Source organism: Pseudophryne corroboree (assembly GCF_028390025.1).
Source record: "Pseudophryne corroboree isolate aPseCor3 chromosome 3 unlocalized genomic scaffold, aPseCor3.hap2 SUPER_3_unloc_71, whole genome shotgun sequence".
Lineage (NCBI taxonomy): Eukaryota > Metazoa > Chordata > Amphibia > Anura > Myobatrachidae > Pseudophryne > Pseudophryne corroboree.
Genome location: NW_026967565.1, coordinates 149,023 through 167,261, shown reverse-complemented (window position 1 = coordinate 167,261; position 18,239 = coordinate 149,023). Strand labels below are relative to the sequence as shown.

At 45.0% G+C, this 18,239-nt stretch overlaps 1 protein-coding gene across 1 annotated transcript in view; it reads left to right on the top strand.

Annotated features, from left to right (window-relative positions):
- Positions 1–1,270: 1,270 nt before the first annotated feature.
- LOC134984667 (oocyte zinc finger protein XlCOF7.1-like) overlaps positions 1,271–18,239 on the top strand; it is a 102,057-nt gene continuing 85,088 nt past the window's right edge. The window contains exon 1 of the mRNA XM_063950195.1: positions 1,271–2,411. Within this exon, the coding sequence (XP_063806265.1) occupies positions 1,271–2,411 (1,141 nt within the window). The remainder of the gene's footprint in view (positions 2,412–18,239) is intronic.

The following is an 18,239-nucleotide window of genomic DNA, read 5'->3' as shown; positions in this document are numbered from 1 at the left end:
TAACTATGTCACTGGTGCCGATACGGTGCTCTCCCCGGCCAATACCCCGGGAATACACGAATTAATCAACCGTACCTACCAATATGGGTGACACCAGTTTAACTTGGGCGGTTTATCTTATACTGTATTAGTCGGGACCTGGCCGACCTTACATAGTCCTAAACCTCTAAAACGGTAGAATATGGCTCCCCTCGATGTTACAATCCTATTCTTGTTAATGGTTGAGTTTTTCGAGAGGAGACATGAACCCTATGACCCAACGCAATTTCTTATTTTATAAGTTGAAAGTTCTAGGAGCGAGGGGGAGACTGCTCCCCACACCTCGCCACGACCCCATGTGTTGCCCTGCTAGGCAACCTTATTTGGTACCCTTGTGGTGCCCGCTCTATGTCCTCTTCATGCTGCATCTTCAGCCCTTTCTATTTTCCCCATCTCTCCAAGTTTTGACACACACACAATCTGGCAGATTCTGTTACTTAATCTTTATACACAACCTGATTCTAGCACAACTCTCACATAAACCTAATGGTTAATGTACTATCCTTAAATGTAAAAGGGTTGAATTCACCCAATAAACGACAACTAGCCATGCGCCACTTTGCTAAATGTAGGGCGCATATAGTGGCCTTACAGGAAACCCATTTCATGCGACCATCGCCCCCCTCCTTTAGGGATAATAAATACCCCACTAGCTATATGTCCAATGGCCCGAAAAAAAAGCCGGAGTGGCAATACTATTCTCAAATACATGTGAATTCTCCCTAGAATCTCAGATCTCAGACCAGGAAGGCAGGTATATCATATTGACAGGTAAATTGGAAGACAGGCCGGTCACCATAGCTACGCTTTATGCTCCCAACATCAAACAACTCCCTTTCCTTAGGAAATTTTTTACAGTCCTCCAGAAACATTTATCGGGTGCCTTACTACTCCTGGGGGACTTTAACATGGTCCTTGACCCAACGATCGATAGATCCCAAGCCCGCTCACCTCCCAAGGGCGACTCGCAGCGTAACAGCGCCCACGCCTTTAGAAATATGCTTCATGAATATGACCTCTATGACGTATGGAGGGCTAAGAATCCGACTTGTAGAGATTTTACGTTCTTCTCCCCAGTCCATGGCTCGTTTTCTAGGATTGATCTAGCGATATCAGATAAGTGGACACTCCAACAGGTTTCAAAAGCTTCTATTCTGCCAGTGTCGTGGTCTGATCACTCTGCTCTCTCGGTCCGTTGGCACCCCAGCAAAATTAGGCCCTCCCCTACCCTATGGCGCCTGAAGGACTACCTTCTTTGGAACCCAGACGCTCAGCGTCCATCGAACAGACCCTCTCCTTATATATTGAGACTAATACCCCAGCGGAAACGTCAGTATTTACACACTGGTGCGCCCTCAAGGCGGTGGTCAGAGGAGCGGCCATTCAGGTGGCTGCTTACATACGCAGAACCTCCCGACAAAAACAGGCAGAACTAGAAGCCCGTCTTACAGATCTAGATGTATCACTTAAACTGAACCCTTTTAATAAGACAATTTATCGAGAACTGACCCGGGTCAGAGATGAGCTGAATAAATTAGAACTAACGGAGGCCCGTAAAAACCTTTTTCGCCTAAGGCAGAAGTTTTATGTGCAAGGAGATAGGGCGGGTAGAATGCTAGCTCGCAAACTGCGGGGGAAAACAGCTAAAGAAAGGGTGAAATACATTATCAACTCAAATAACATCAAGATAACCGACCCATCCGATATAGCTAACTCCTTTGCTTCATATTATTCCTCCCTATATAACTTAAAAGACGATACTTCTACCCCTCAACCCACACCAGCCAATATTGCAGCCTTTTTGAATGATGTAAATCTCCCCTCCATTGACCCAGATACTTTGCAGACCCTAAACCAACCATGGACCCAGAAGGAAATCACTCAAGCTATAGACTCGCTCCCAAAAGACAAGGCTCCAGGTCCAGATGGGTTTATAAACAATTTCTACAAATGTTTCAAGGACACTCTGGTCCCTGTGTTAGATGGAGTATATAATCACGCCTCCTCCATAGGGAACTTCCCTGGGGAGATGTTAGAAGCCCGCGTAGTAGCTTTCCCTAAACCGGGGAAGAACCCGGCCATGATGCCTAATTACCGCCCCATAGCTTTATTAAATACAGATTTGAAAATTTATGCGAAGATGGTGGCTAACAGGCTCAACCCTTTACTTCCTTCTATTATACACGGGGACCAGGTGGGCTTCGTCCCCGGCAGACAATCCCCTGATAACACTAGGCGGGTGGTAAATATTTTAGATGCCCTATCCGCATCAGAACCTCCTTTGTTATTGCTCTCACTAGACGCAGAGAAGGCGTTTGACCGCCTTCATTGGGGATACCTGCAGGCGACCCTTAGAAAGTTTGGCCTTACGGGTAGAGCCCTATCATCCATTATGGCCTTATACTCTCTCCCTTCAGCAAGGGTATGCGTGAATGGTCTACTCTCGTCACCTTTTCCTATTACAAACGGCACTAGACAAGGGTGTCCCTTATCCCCACTAGTTTTTGCAATGGCAATGGAACCATTGGCCGAGAAAATTCGTAACTCACCTTTGATTGAGGGTGCAGAGCTCTCGGGACGCTCCCATAAGATTTGTCTGTTCGCAGACGATGTCCTATTGACACTTACTAGCCCCTCCTCTTCCCTGAGAGCTCTGCACACACTTTTGTCCGAATATTCAGCAGTTTCCTACTATAAACTCAACAGCACGAAGACAGAGGCACTTCCCATTAACTTTCCACCCCCTCTTTTGACCGATATGAAGGCCATTTATACATATTCCTGGCAGGATAGAAGCCTCAAATACCTGGGAATCCACATCACCAAGAAAATAGAAGACCTAATATCCGCTAACTTCCCCCCCCTCTTGCGCAAATCCACAACTCTAATATCAGATTGGATGATGCAGCACGTATCATGGCTGGGGAGAATAGCGGCACTGAAAATGACGATCCTGCCCAGGCTTATGTACCTGTTCCGGACCATCCCTCTTATCGTACCCAATTCCATACTATCCAAATTTAACGCGCTATTTAACTCTTATGTCTGGAAGGGCAAGAAGCCACGGTTAGCAAGGAAAACCATGACCCGACCCAGGCGCAATGGGGGCCTGGCATATCCAGACTTGCACTCATACCAACTGGCTTGCCGACTAGCCCAGATAGGAGCATGGTATACTCAACCCACGGATAAAACGTGGGTACACCTAGAACAAGATCTTATAGCTCCACTACCCCTGACTGACGTACTGCTACTCCCTAAAACGGAGGGCACGATATTAACCAATAGATCCCTCTCTGTCCAATCTACTAGGAAAGCTTGGTTAGAGATAGTACGAAGTGGGAACGACATAACTCTCCCAACCACGGCCATGTCTTTGTTGGGAGTAGCTTCCTTGATTCCCGACCTGAGACTGGACTATTGGATATCACGGGGAATTAGATCCCTACAGGATATAATGGCACATGACGCCTTAATCTCTTTTACCCAGATCCAAGACAATTACCTGTTACCACATGGGGAATTTTATAAATATTTACAGCTAAGACATTGGTTTCAGGGAGTCTCGAAGTCCACTGCCCCCCCTCCCTCCTTACCTAGACTTGTTCAAAAGCTCCTGGATACCGGAGGAGGCAGAGGGGGTATCTCCAGATGGTATAATTACATTAACATTCCCCAACCATTACAGAAAGCCCCCTTCCAGATGAAATGGGAGGCAGATCTGCGCTGCTCAATCTCGGAGGAGGAATGGGATGAGATTTATAAATCCTGCTACACAGTCTCTAGATGCATATCACATATAGAACTATCATATAAACTCCTCCACCGCCTGTATTTCACCCCATCCCGCCTCCATGCGATGCAGCCCATCAAGTCCAAAATGTGCTGGCGGAACTGCGGTTTGGTCGGTACTTTGATGCATATATTCTGGGGCTGCCCGATACTCGTCCCACTGTGGACAGCAGTCTTCAATCTCATAGAATCAGTAATCAACCGCCATATATCCCCACACCCACGAATGGCCCTTTTACATTTATACTATGGGGACCTGTCATCAGCGGACCGATATATAGTGGGCCATATTCTCCTTTCAACAAAACTGCTAATTGCTCGCCATTGGCGCTCCACCGAGGCCCCTCACATCTCTGCAATAGAAATGGCCGTACAGTCGCACTACGAATTTGAGACAGCGGGAGTGGCCTATGCCTCCTCCCCAACGTCCCCACTGCTCAAATGGTATCCTTGGTCAACCTATTGGCATTGTAGAACATTGAACCCCAAACCCCCTCCCGATGTTTAGATATATCCCATATGAGACCGGTAGACAGGCCTTGAAATCGTGATATTTACCTGCATTACCCAAACTAATTTGTACAAGTGTTGTGTATAATATCCTATGTGTTATATAGTACAATACAGACTGATGTGTGTACCCCCCCTACCCCTCCCCCCCCTTTTTTCCATTTCTGTATCCCTTTCCCAATTGCTTTGCTTACCCGCAAATAATAAAAATTAATATTAAAAAAAAAAAAAAAGTTAAAAGCACACTGGTCCTGTATGCTTTAAAAATGTAGGGGTGCAGTTGTTAAAATAAAAGCACACTGGACCGGTATGCTGTGCAAATACAGGGGTTCTGGTCCAGTCTTGTATGCTGCAAAAGTACTGGGGTGCTGCTATTAAAATAATATTACACTGGCCCTGTATGCTGTAAAAATACAGGGGTGCTGCTATTAAAATAATATTACACTGGCCCTGTATGATGTAAACATTTAGGGGTGCAGTTGTTAAAATAAAAGCACACTGGGCCTGTATGCTGTGAAAACACAGGGGTTCTGGCCCAGTTTTGTATGCTGTAAAAATAAAGGGGTGCTTCTGTTAAAATAATATTACACTGGCCCTTTATGCTGTGAAAATTCAGGGGTGCTGTTATTAAAAAGTACACTGGTCCTGTATGATGTGAAAATTCAGGGGTGCAGTTGTTAAAATAAAAGCACACTGTCCCTGTATGCTGCAAAAGTACTGGGGTGCTGCTGTTAAAATAATATTACACTGGCCCGGTATGCTGTAAAGATTCAGGAGTGCAGTTGTTAAAATAAAAGCACACTGGTCCTGTATGCTGTGAAAATCCAGGGGTGCTGGCACAGTCTTGTATGTTGTAAAAATTCAGGGGTGCTGCTGTTGTTAAAAAAAAGTACACTGGTCCTGTATGCAGCAAGAATACAGGGGTGCTGTGAAAATAAAGGGGAACTGTTCTGTGTGATGTAATAATAAAGGGGTGCTGTCCTGTGAAATGGAGAACAATTTGGAGGAAAAAATAGTGGAAGATCAGGAACCAGTTCCTAGTACTAGTGCTGAAGCAGCTGCCGCCACCAGTCATGACATTGACGATGCAGTTCCATCAACGTCGTCTGCTAAGGCCGATGCCCAATGTCATAGAGGGCGTGTAAAATCCAAGAAACAAAAATATATAATCAAGAAAATAAATAAATTATTTGATGAAAAACGTAAAATTGGCAATATGCCATTCACGACACGAAGTGGCAAGGGAAGGCTAAAGCCTTAGCCTATGTTTATGACTGGTGGCTCAGCTTCTCATGATGGAAGCCCTGCTCCCTCTCGAAAAATTTAAACAAAATTAAGCTTGTTAAAGCACGGGAAAATACAACTGTGCGTTCAGAGATATCACAAATCCCCAATGAGAGTCCAAGTTTGTCCGCGGTTGCCATGTCTAGGCCTGACCTTCCCAAGACTGTATGGAAAGAGGAGGCTCCTACCAACATTTGCATGCCCCGTGCAAGCGCTGGTAGGAGCACCGCCAGTCCAATTGCTCATATTGAGATTGAGGATGTCACTGTAAACATACACTAGGATGAGCAGGATATTGGTGTAGCTAGCACTGAGGAGGAAGTTTATGATGAGGATTCTGATGGTGATGTGATTTGTTTGAATAAGGCACCAGTGGAGACAGTTGTTGTCCGTGGGATGAGAAAGCCCATTGTCATGCCTGGCCAAAATACAAAAAAGCCACCTCTTTGGTGTGGAATTATTTCTCCACAAAGCCAGAGAACAGGTGTCAAGCCATGTGTTGCCTTTGTCAATCCGTAATAAGTAGGGGTAAGGATGTTAACCACCTAGGAACATCCTCCCTTATACGTCACCTCCAGCGCATTTATCAGAAGTCATTGTCAAGTTCAGAAACTTTAGGTAAGAGCGTAAGCAGTCCACTGACACCTAAATCCCTTCTTCCTGTTGTACCCAAGCTCCTGCAATCCACACCACCAACTCCCTCAACGTCAATTTCCTCAGTCAGGAATGTCAGTAGTCCTGCAGGCCATGTCACTGGCATAACTGACGAGTCATCTCCTGACTGGGATTCCTCTGGAGGATCCTTCAGTGGTACGCCTACTCCTGCTGCCGCCGCTGCTATTGTTACTGCTGGAAGTTGATCATCATCCCAGAGGGGAAGTCAGAAGACCACTTGTACTACTTCAACTAAGCAATTGACTGTCCAGCAGTCATTTGTGAGGAAGATGAAATATGACCGCAGTCACCCTGTTGCAAAGCAGATAACTGAGGCCATAACAACTATGCTGGTGGTAGACGTGCGTCCGGTATCCACCATTAGTGCAGTGGGTTTTAGACAGTTCTGTGTCCCCGATACCAAATCCTGTCTAGAATCCACTTCACTAGGAAAACGATTCCCGGACTGTACAGGGACATTAAGAAAAGTGTCCTCAGTGTCCTGAAAAATACGGATGTATCCAGTGTCCACTTAACCATGGACATGTGGACAAGTGGAGCAGGGCAGAATAAGGACTACATGACTGTGACAGCCCACTGAGTAGATGAATTGTCTCCCGCAGCAACTACAGCAGCGGAGGCACCAGTAGAAGCATCTCACAAATGCCAACTTGTTCCTAGGCAGGTTACGCTGTGTATCACCGGTTTCCATTAGAGGCACACCGCTGACAACCTCTTACGGAAACCGAGGGACATCATCGCACAATGGCTTACCCCACTTAGACTCTCCTAGGTATTTGTGATATCGGACAATGCCACCAATATTGTGCGTGCATTACATCTGGGCAAATTCCAGCACGTCCCATGTTTTGCACATACAATTCATTTGGTGGTACAGAATTATTTTGAAAAATGACAGGGGCGTGTAGGCGATGCTGTCGGTGGGCCAAAAAATTTATGGGCCACTTTTGGCATATAGCCACAATGTGCCGAAGACTGGAGCGCCAGCAAACACTCCTGAACCTGACCTGCCATCACCTGAAGCAAGAGGTAGTAATGAGGTGGAATTCAACACTCTATATGCTTCAGAGGATGGAAGAGCAGCAAAAGGCCATTCAAGCCTATACATCTGGCTACGATATAGGCAAAGGAGGGGGAATACACCCGACTCAAGCGCAATGGAGAATGATTTCCGTCTTGTGCAAGGTTCTCCAACCCTTCAAACATGCCACACGTGAAGTCAGTTCAGACACTGCCAGCCTGAGTCAGGTCATTCCCCTCATCAGGATTTTGCAGAAGCAGTTTAAGAAATTGAATGAGGAGCTAAGACAGAGCGTTTCCGCAAAGTATGTGGGACTTGTAGATGGAGGGTTTATATCTAAAGAAGCCTTAATGTGTGGCGCACTCTTTTTTGTTTATGTTCCATGAATAAATGAAAACATAACTTTTATTATTTTTATTTAAGATAGATTTTTCAATAGGCATGACATAAGGCAATTGATTGTCAGCCAGGAAAGACAAAAACTTAAGGAAATATATAAAATAATTTATATACCAGCAACCCCTATGTATGGGTATACGGGTAGAGCAATAATTGATATAAGCAAGTGAAACATTTAACATATATGTTTCTTTGTGCCTTTGAGAACGATCCCACTGTTACACATTATAGGTAGTAACACTGTCTTAACGTGTGATATGCTACGGGTAGTAACAAAGTGGTCATTGTAAGACACAGTGGTTACCAGAAAAGGCCACTTAGGTTGTATGCAGTAGTAACGCTCTGCAGGGAGCACTTAGATTGTATGCAGTAGTAATGCCCTGCAGGGAGCACTTAGGCTGTATGCAGTAGTGACGCTCTGCAGGGAGCACTTAGGTTGCATGCAGTAGTTACGCTCTGCAGGGAGCACTTAGGTTGTATGTAGTAGTAACGCTCTGCAGGGAGCACGGAGGTTGTATGCAGTAGTAATGCTCTGCAGGGCGCAGCTGTAAGTTTTTCTCTGAGATCACAATCCCGTTGTGAAAGGATCTCATAAATTTTATAAACAAAACCTGTGTTTAAATTCCTTTTATATTTCACTTGCTTATATCAATTATTGCACTACCCATATACCCATACATAGGTAGTGCTGGTATATAAATTATTTTATATCTTTCATTCATTTTTTGTCTTTCCAGGCTGACAATCAATTGCCTTATGTCATGCCTATTGAAAAATCGATCTTAAATAAAAAAATAAAAGTTATGTTTTAATTTATTCATGAAACATAAAGAAAAAGAGTGTGCCACACATTAAGGCTTCTTTAGATATAAGCCCACAAGCATTTTTTTCTAAACCCACTAGCCACTCATTGCAATTTGCTTAATGGCGCGCCTACAACCAGATTAGCTAATCTTTGGTATTAACACTTTCGGATTATTCCCTCTATCGGTTGGTTCATATATGATGGAGCCCTTCATTCGCTTTGCCAGGATTCAAGGGTGGTCAATCTGTTGAAATCAGAGCACTACCTTTTCCCACCGTGCTCGATCCTAGGTGTAAAGCCTACGTTGTATCTCTCTTTCCGGACACAAGTCTGCAGAGGTGGAAAGACCTGCTGGTGAGAAAATTGTCAGCTCAAGCGGAACGTGACCCGTCAACAGCTCCTCCTTCATTTTCTCCAGCAACTGGGGCTGCGAGGAAAAGGATAACATTTCCGAGCCCACCCGCTGGACACAAAAGTAACAATACAAGTGACACATTAACAGGAAATTGTTTCTGTCACCATAGCTACAATTATCTGGAAATAAGATAATACACAGACACATAAAAAGACTCAACGGAAATCTTTTGTTTTTAAACAACTTTATTTCATATCTTTAATACACAGATTTTTCTCTATATTTTAAACTTAAAAAATACTTTACTCTGCACAACATGGATAAAATATCCTTAAAGCACAGAAACAATTCAAGTTACATTATAGTATTGCAGGTAAGTAAAACAGATCAGGAGAGCCAAAACCCTATGGGGGTCATTCAGATCCAGCCGCAATAGCGGCCCGCAGCAGTTTGCTGGTGGTGGCAATATACACGTGCGTAGCGGCCGCGCAGACACACATTGTGGTCGCATCCCTGAGGGGTAAATGCGGGTGGGCCGGGACCATTTTCCGGGGGGCTGCGTGATGTCACATCTGTGTTCATCTCTGATTAACCCCTATGCAGATGGAAGAAAGCAGGGCAGTAAGGAGGCAGAAGCTGCTTCTGGTACCATGGACCCTGGTCATGTAGGACTGGGAGAGTCAGTAAGATTATGTAATAGTCACCATCTTACAGGCAGCCGGTGAAGGGAGCAGAGAATGGGTGTTATGTGGCAGGAAAGGGCTGGTTAGGTAACAGCCTGGCTGCTGCATTCTGCACAAGCTACAACCAGTGCAATTCTTTTGCTGGGAGACCCAGGTAGAGGACATTGCAGTAGTCTATGCATGATGATACAAGTACATGTATGACTGTAGGTAGATCTTCTGAGGGAAATAAGTGATGGAGTCTGGCTATGTTCCTCAGATGAGGATCTGATTGTGGCAGATACCTGATGTCTAAGTGTCACTCCACCATCCAGGACACCAAGATTCCATACAGGATCAGCATTTTGTAACTCTAGCTTCTATCTTAAGCACCTATTTCGCCAGGACTGTCACAGCCAACTGGCATCACCCATACCTATAGCTCAGCTAGACAACCATTTAGGATTGGTACTTGGTTCTCAGTACCCGGAGCAAAAGACAAGTCATCTGCATAGCAGTGGTAGATGAGGACATGACATCTGATTATTTCACTCAGTGGTAACATGTACATTGCAAAAAGCATAGGAGATAGGATAAGAACCTTGAAGAACAACGCATGGCAATGATAACTATACTCCAGAAGATTAAAATGGTTCCTCACCTGAGTGATGTCTATTGTGTGTAACAAGAGCTGATTTATTTCTCAGAATATAGAAATGGCCTCTCACCTGTGTGACTTCTCTGATGTCTAACAAGATGTGATTTATGTGCAAAACATTTCCTGCACTCAGAGCAAGAAAACAGCTTCTCACCTGTGTGACTTCTCTGATGTATAACAAGATGTGATTTACTTACACAACATTTCCCACACTCAGAGCAAGAAAACAGCTTCTCACCTGTGTGACTTCTGTGATGTATAACAAGATCTGATTTGTGTGCAAAACATTTCCCACACTCAGAACATGGAAATGCCTTTTCACCTGTGTGACTTCTGTGATGTGTAACAAGTTGTGATTTCTGTGTAAAACATTTCCCACACTCAGAACATGGAAATGGCTTCTCACCTGTGTGACTTCTGTGATGTCTAACAAGATCTGATTTCAGTGCAAAACATTTCCCACACTCAGAGCAAGAAAATGGCTTCTCACCTGTGTGTCTTCTGTTATGTATAACAAGATGTGATTTGTGTGCAAAATATTTTCCACACTCAGAGCAAGAAAATGGCTTCTCACCTGTGTGACTTCTGTTATGTCTAACAAGATCTGATTTGTGTGCAAAACATTTCCCACACTCAGAACATGGAAATCCCTTCTCACCTGTGTGACTTCTCTGATGTCTAACAAGTTGTGATTTCTGTGTAAAACATTTCCCACATTCAGAACATATCAGTGGCATTTCACCTGCCTTACCTGTGTGTGGGTTAATAGGCTTTGTGTTCTGTGTAAAACATTTGGCATCTATAGAACAGGGAAACACTGTATCTACTGTCAGAGCTGTAACAGATGCACCAATATCAGAGTGATCAGGAGAACATTTCCCAGGATCAGGGGGATCAGCTGATAGAGCTGGATGTATAATTGGGGTAATGGGATTATCTCCTGGAGAATCCTGTCTGCTGTCATTATCTTTTATGTCACAATCCGGGGATAACATTAGATGTCCTTCTGAGATATTTCTGCTTGTGTGTCCATCTGCTGGAAATAAAATACATTATGGAAATGTGACATTTTCTGTAACAATATTAATCTTGTAAACAATAGGAGAAGACGACTCTCTGGGACACTTAATTGTAAATGTGTGTGTATAATAAAACATAACTTTTAATGAAGGCTTTATAATATTGTGTCTCAGACTATCATTGTGTCCACCCTTCTGAGAACACTCACAATAACAAATGTATTATAATAAGACTTAGATATATCTCTCTCTTGTACTGGTAACTAACCATGAAGTATAAATGGAGATGTAGTCACTCGCCAAGTCCTATGTCATTACCAATGTAAAACAATGGATGGGGAACATATCGTATGAATTGGAGATTCTAGATGAACAATAACATCAGTCATATGAGCTGATGGATCAGAGAAATGTCTCCTAATGTTACTCCTGGAAGCATTGTAAGGTAGCATTCCTTTATGTGTGCTCATACGCTGGTAAGCCTGTACATGTGTTACTTATATAAAGGTATATTCCTACAGCAGAGTAGGTGTGGAACAAGGTACTTTACATGCAATACACCACATTATACCCTGTAATCATCATCATCATCATCTGCTAGGTTATAATCTACTTTCTCTTACGTCCTAGAGGATGCTGGGGTCCATTTAGTACCATGGGGTATAGACGGGTCCTTTGGGAGACACTGGCACTTTAAGAGTTTAATAGTGTGGACTGGTCCCTCCCTCTATGCCCCTCCTACCAGACTCAGTCTAGAAAATGTGCCGGGAGGAGCCGGTCACAGCTAGGGGAACTCCTAGGAGTTGTTTATTTTCTAGAGTTAGTTAGGTTACAGGAAGGCTGCTGGCAACAGCCTCCCTGCTTCATGGGACTTAGGGAGAGGGGGGGGGGGGGGGTAGGAACCAACTTCCTGAAGAGTTAATGGTTCTCTACTCCGCTGACAGGACACTGAGCTCCTGAGGTTGCTGATCACAAGCCTACGAGGCGACTGCTTGCTCCCGTAGCACAGCCGCCAACCTCTAACAAAGCCAGAAGAAAGAAAAGTGGTGAGTACAGCGCTGGCATCCCGGTTAGCGGGTCGCCAGCGGGTATGGCGGCACAAGGGTGGAAGCGCAGCTCTGACAGGCTGCACTCCAGGAAGGCTCAGCAACACACAGTGTAGGCGCTTTGAAGGGCGTCCTGAGCCAGCGCGGATAAACCCTACACTGGTCACACAGATAACAGGGGCTAATCCCACTGTTATCACTAAAATCCTCAGGCCAGTATAAACAATTACTGCGGGAAGCCGGGCGCCATTACAAGGGGCGGGGCTTCCTCTCAGAGCGGATCCAGCACTCACCAGCGCCATTTTCTCCCTGCAGATCATAGGAACTAGGACACTGACAGGGAGCGCTGCCCTCCCTATTAAGGTCAGTCAGCGCCGGTATTAAGGTCAGTCAGCGCCGGGCTTTTATCATAACTACCTACAGGGGCGCTGTGTGGCTGGCTCCTTATACTCTGTGACTCTCTGAAGGTACTCTGGGGGAAACTGTGTCTGACATTTTCCTGTGTGTGTGTGTGTGTGTGTGTGTGTGAGTGAGTGTGTGTGTGTGTAAGTGTGTATATCCACATTACCAAGTCTAAGGACTCTGTGTCCTGTGCTGCAGAGTGTGTATATTCTCCTGAGGAGTCTATTCCATGTACTCAGGACTGCAATGTGCTGTCTCAGCCTTCTGAATCCAAACCCCCATGGGTGGATACTTTAAGGGGAATGATATCCCAGATTTCAACAAGGATGTCACATACTGAGAAAGAGACGCAGGTTTTGAGACAATCTGTAGTGGGTTTGAAGTATTCAGCTCCCACTACTTCATCTAAAACCCACCTACATACCCCAAAAAAGTACACTTGTCCAGATAATGCAAGCTGACACTGATACAGACTCTGATACAGGGGACGGTGATGGGGATATGCAGGGGGGGAATGCATCCCTTGCTAAAGGGGTGCAGCTAATGATTGAAGTCATTAGGGATGTTTTGTATATTTCTGAGAAGGTTCCGGCACAAGTAGAGGAATCTTATTTTACAGTAAATAAGAAGTCCTCGCTTACCTTCCCTGCTTCTAAGGAGTTAAACTCCTTGTTTGAAAAATCCTGAGAAAACCCAGAGAAAAAATTCCAGATCCCTAGAAGAATTCTCATTGCTTTCCCTTTCCCTGAAGAGAATAGGAAGAAGTGGGAAAACCCACCTATAGTAGACGCTTCTGTATCTAGGCTGTCTAAAAAGATGGTTTTACCTGTTCCTGGTTCAACCGCCTTAAAGGAGATGGCTGATCGCAAGATTGAGACTACGCTCAAATCACTATACACTCTACAGGCGTGGCTTTAAGGCCCACTATTGCTTGTGCGTGGATCACTAAAGCCATAGTAAAGTGGTCAGGCACCTTCATGTAAAATTAAAAACAATTTATTAACACATTTTATGTAAAACAGTTAAAAGAAAAAAATTCCTATTGCCACTAGGTGGCGATGTAAATTGAATCCCCAGTGACGTCTCCCTCCCCTTTTATGTGCATCAGCGCAAGAGCTGGCCAGTGACAATCTTCAGGTTGGCCCATTCTTTGCCAGGACTCACTGTACAACGGGTGGTGCTTATTGAATCATTAAGAAGGGTATAAATAGAGTACCCAACACCCATGGGATTTATGCTCCTGAGGAAGCTGGATTATACCAGTGAAATGCGTTGAGCTCATTCCATATCTGGATTCCACTCTCTGAATTGGCCTGCAAGATTTTTGTCATCCTCCGGCACTTATTGAACTTTTTCTCCCATCACTGGACATTTCATCAAACCGGATTGATCCACTTCTACAGCTTTAAATGGACATATCCTAATGCTGATGCCCATTGTCATGTGGATCTGGTAACTATTTACCTAATACAGTGAATGCATATTGGGAGGCTGTCCTAGCCTTAAGGAATGGACATTGATTGCCAATACATGAGAGTCACAAATGTATCTAATCAGTTGATCCAGATAAGACATTCTCAATTTACATCGCCACCTAGTGGTAATAGGAATTTGTTTCTTTTAACTGTTTTACATAAAATGTGTTAATAAATTGTTTTTAATTTTACATGAAGCAAACCATCTTTTTATTAATTTGTTCAGCCAGCGCTGGTATATATTCTCTCTTACTGTTTAGTTTTTATTTGAGGAATTGACCTTCCTCTTACCTGCTGCTATTGGCTGCGCACTTCCATATCTATTGTTTTGTACCTTACTAGAGGACTTAGATACTATGGATAGGAGTGACATTGACTTGTTTTTATTTCACATACAGGATTCTGCAGGTTAGATGGTGGAGGCAATGAAGGACATTGGCCTGCTTAATGCAAGGGCCACTTCCATGGCTCTCTCGGCACGCAGAGGACTCTGGCTACGCCAATGGACTGTGGATGAAGAATCCAAGAAAAGTATGGAGAACCAGGTCAGGCACTATTTGGGAACGCATTGGATGCGTGGATTTCCACGGCGACCGCGGGTAAGTCGACATTTCTTCCCTCCGCAGCAGCCTCAGCTAGGAAATCTTATCCTACACCTACACTGCAGTCCTTTCAAGCCACAAAATGTAAAAAATCCAAAAACCCTCCCACCTTCTTTAGAGAAGGTCGGGAAAGATCTAAAAAACCTGCACCAACAGGTTCCCAGGAACAGAAACTAGGTTCTGCTTCCTTCAAATATTGAGCATGATGGTGGACCTCTCAGCCTGGAGATCAGACAGGTGGCAGCGAGACTAAAAGATTTCAGTCACGTCTGGGCGTCATCATGCCTAGACCCCTGGGTGACGGATATTGTTACCCAGGGGGACAGACTGGAGTTTCAGGAACTCCCACCTCACAGATTCTTCAAATCAGGCTTACCAGCGACGCTGACAGAAAGTGCTATCCTACAGGAAGCCATTCAAAAATTGGTACGAACAAATGTCATTGTTTCAGTTCCACCTCACCCAAAAACCAAGGGTTATTACTCAAACCTGTTTGTGGTACTGAAACCAGATGGTTCGGTAAGGCCTATATTGAACCTGAAGTCGTTGAACTCCTACTTGAGGGTTTTCCAATTCAAGATGGAGTCTCTGAGAGCGGTGATCTCAGGTCTGGAGGAGGGGGATTTCCTAGTATCCCTAGATATCAAAACAGAAAAAATCAGCTGCGCAAAGTATCAGGGAAAAAAACAGTACAATTTTAGGAGAGCCGATGTATGTATATAAATTGATTTATTAATGAAAAAGCATAAAATAGCAGTAAAAGATGCTATTTTACTGCTATTTTATGCTTTTTCATTAATAAATCAATTTATATACATACATCGGCTCTCCTAAAATTGTACTGTTTTTTTCCCTGATACTTTGCACAGCTGATTTTTTCTGTTTCTATATTCTCTAACCAAACACCCACATAGTGTTTTTCAGCCGCGCACGTATCAGGACAATTTGATTATTAGCCTCCTGCAATTGAGGCGCTGTAGAAGCAGTTTTCGTTTTTTTCTTCTTTAATCCCTAGATATCAAGGATGCGTACCTTCATATTCCGATCTGGCCGCCTCACCAGGCCTATCTACGGTTTGCACTACAGGACTGTCACTATCAGTTCCAGACGTTGCCATTTGGCCTCTCCACAGCTCTGAGGGTGTTCACCAAGGTTATGGCAGAGATGATGCTCTTCCTACGCAAACAGGGAGTGAACATAATTCCATATCTGGATGATCTGCTGATAAAGGCATCTTCCAAGGAGAAGCTGTTGCAGAGTATTGCGCTCTCAACTCAACTGCTCTGAGATCATGGGTGGATCCTGAACCTTCCAAAGTCACATTTGGAGCCGACAAGGAGACTGCCCTTCCTGGGGATGATACTCGACACGGAAGTGCAGAGGGTGTTTCTACCAGTGGAGAAAGCGTTGGTGATCCAATCAATGGTACGGGATGTCTTGAAACCTCCCCGGGTATCGGATCGTCGGTGCATTCGCCTTCTGGGGAAGATGGTATCCTCCTACGAGGCTCTACAATATGGAAGATTCCATGCATGGTACTTCCAGCTGGATCTCTTGGACATGTGGTCGGGATCGCATCTTCACATGCACCAGCGGATACGCCTGTTGCCGAAAGCTAGAATTTCACTACTCTGGTGGCTGCAAACTTCTCACCTGCCCGAGGGCCGCAGGTTCGGGATTCAGAATTGGATTCTTCAAACCACGGATACAAGCCTCAAAGGTTGGGGAGCAGTCACCCAAAAGACTTCCAAGGAAAGTGGTCAAGCCGGGAATCTGTCCACCCAATAAACATTCTGGAACTAAGGGCCATATACAATGACCTTCTACAAGCGGCTCATCTTCTGCAAGACCGAGCCATTCAGGTTCAGTTGGACAATCTAACAGTGGTGTCCTACATAAACTGACAGGGTGGAACGAAGAGCAGGGCTGCAATGTCAGAGGTAGAAAGACACACGCTGGCGGCGATCTTCATTCCGGGAGTAGACAACCGGGAAGCGGACTTCCTCAGCAGACATGATCTCCATCCAGGAGAATATGGCTTCCACCCAGAGGTATTCGCAGAGGTAACACGCCGATGTGTACCTCAGACCTGATGGCCTCTCAGCTCAACAAGAAGCTTCGGAGGAACTGTTCCAGGTCACGAGACCCACAGGCAGTGGCGGTGGACGCCCTGGTGACTCCGTGGGTGTTCCAGTCAATGTATGTGTTCCCTCCACTTCAACTCATCCCAAGGATTCTCAAACTAATAAAAAGATCAAGAGTTCCGGCGATCCTCACTGCTCCGGACTTGCCAAGGCTGGCTTGGTACGCACATCTTCTGGCTTTACTGCTGGAGGATCCGAGGCCTCTTCCTCTTCGCGAGGACATTCTACTGCAGGGGTCATTCACCTATCAAGACTTACCACGGCTACGTTCGACGGCATGGAGGTTAAACTCCAGATCTTAGTTCGGAAGGGCATTCTGCATAGGGTTATTCCTACTCTGATCCAAGCTAGGAAGGGGTAAAGTCTAAGCATTACCATCGGATTTGAAAAAAGTATGTGTCTTGGTGGGAATCCTAGAAGTTTCCTACGGTGGAGTTTCAACTGGGACATTTTCTCCTCTTTCTGCAAGCAGGTGTGGATGTTGGCCTAAGCTTGGGCTCCATCAAGGTCCAGATTTCGGCCTATTTTCTTCCAGAAACAATTGGCTGCTATCCCTGTGGTTCAGACTTTCTTCAAAGGAGTTCTGCACATCCAACCACCCTTTGTGCCTCCTATGGCACCTTGGGATCTTAATGTGGTGCTGCAGTTCCTGCAATCGGATTGGTTCGAACCTTTACAGGAGGTGGACGTAAAGTTTGTTACTTGGGAGGCGGTCACGTTGTTGGCCTTGGCTTCTGCCAGATGTGTGTCAGAATGTGGGGCATTGTCGCACAAGAGCCCCTACTTGATTTTCCATGAGGATAGAGCTGAGCTCAGAACGCATCAGCAATTTCTCCCTAAGGTTGTGTCGGCTTTTCATATAAACCAACCTATTGTAGTGCCAGTGGCTACTGACACCTCAATTACCTCAAAGTCCTTGGATGTCGTGCGGGCTTTGAAAATCTATGTGAAGAGAACTACTCGTCACAGGAAGTCGGACGCACTATTTGTCCTTTATGATCCCTACAAGATTGGGTGTCCTGCTTCTAAGCAATTTCACACTGGATCAGGCTTTCTATCCAGGATGCTTATTCCACGGCAGAATTGCCAATTCCAAATCTGTTTATGCCCACACTACCCGTAGAGTGGGTTCTTACTGGGCAGCTGTATGGGGTGTCTCAGATATTCAGCTTTGCCAATCAGCTACTTGGTCAGGTTCGAACACATTTGCTAAGTTTTACAAGTTCGATACTTTGGCCTCTGAGGACCTCAAGTTTGGTCAATCAGTTCTGCAGGAACCTCAGCACTCTCCCTCCTGTACTGGGAGCTTTGGTTCATCCCCATGGTACTAAATGGATCCCAGCATCCTCTA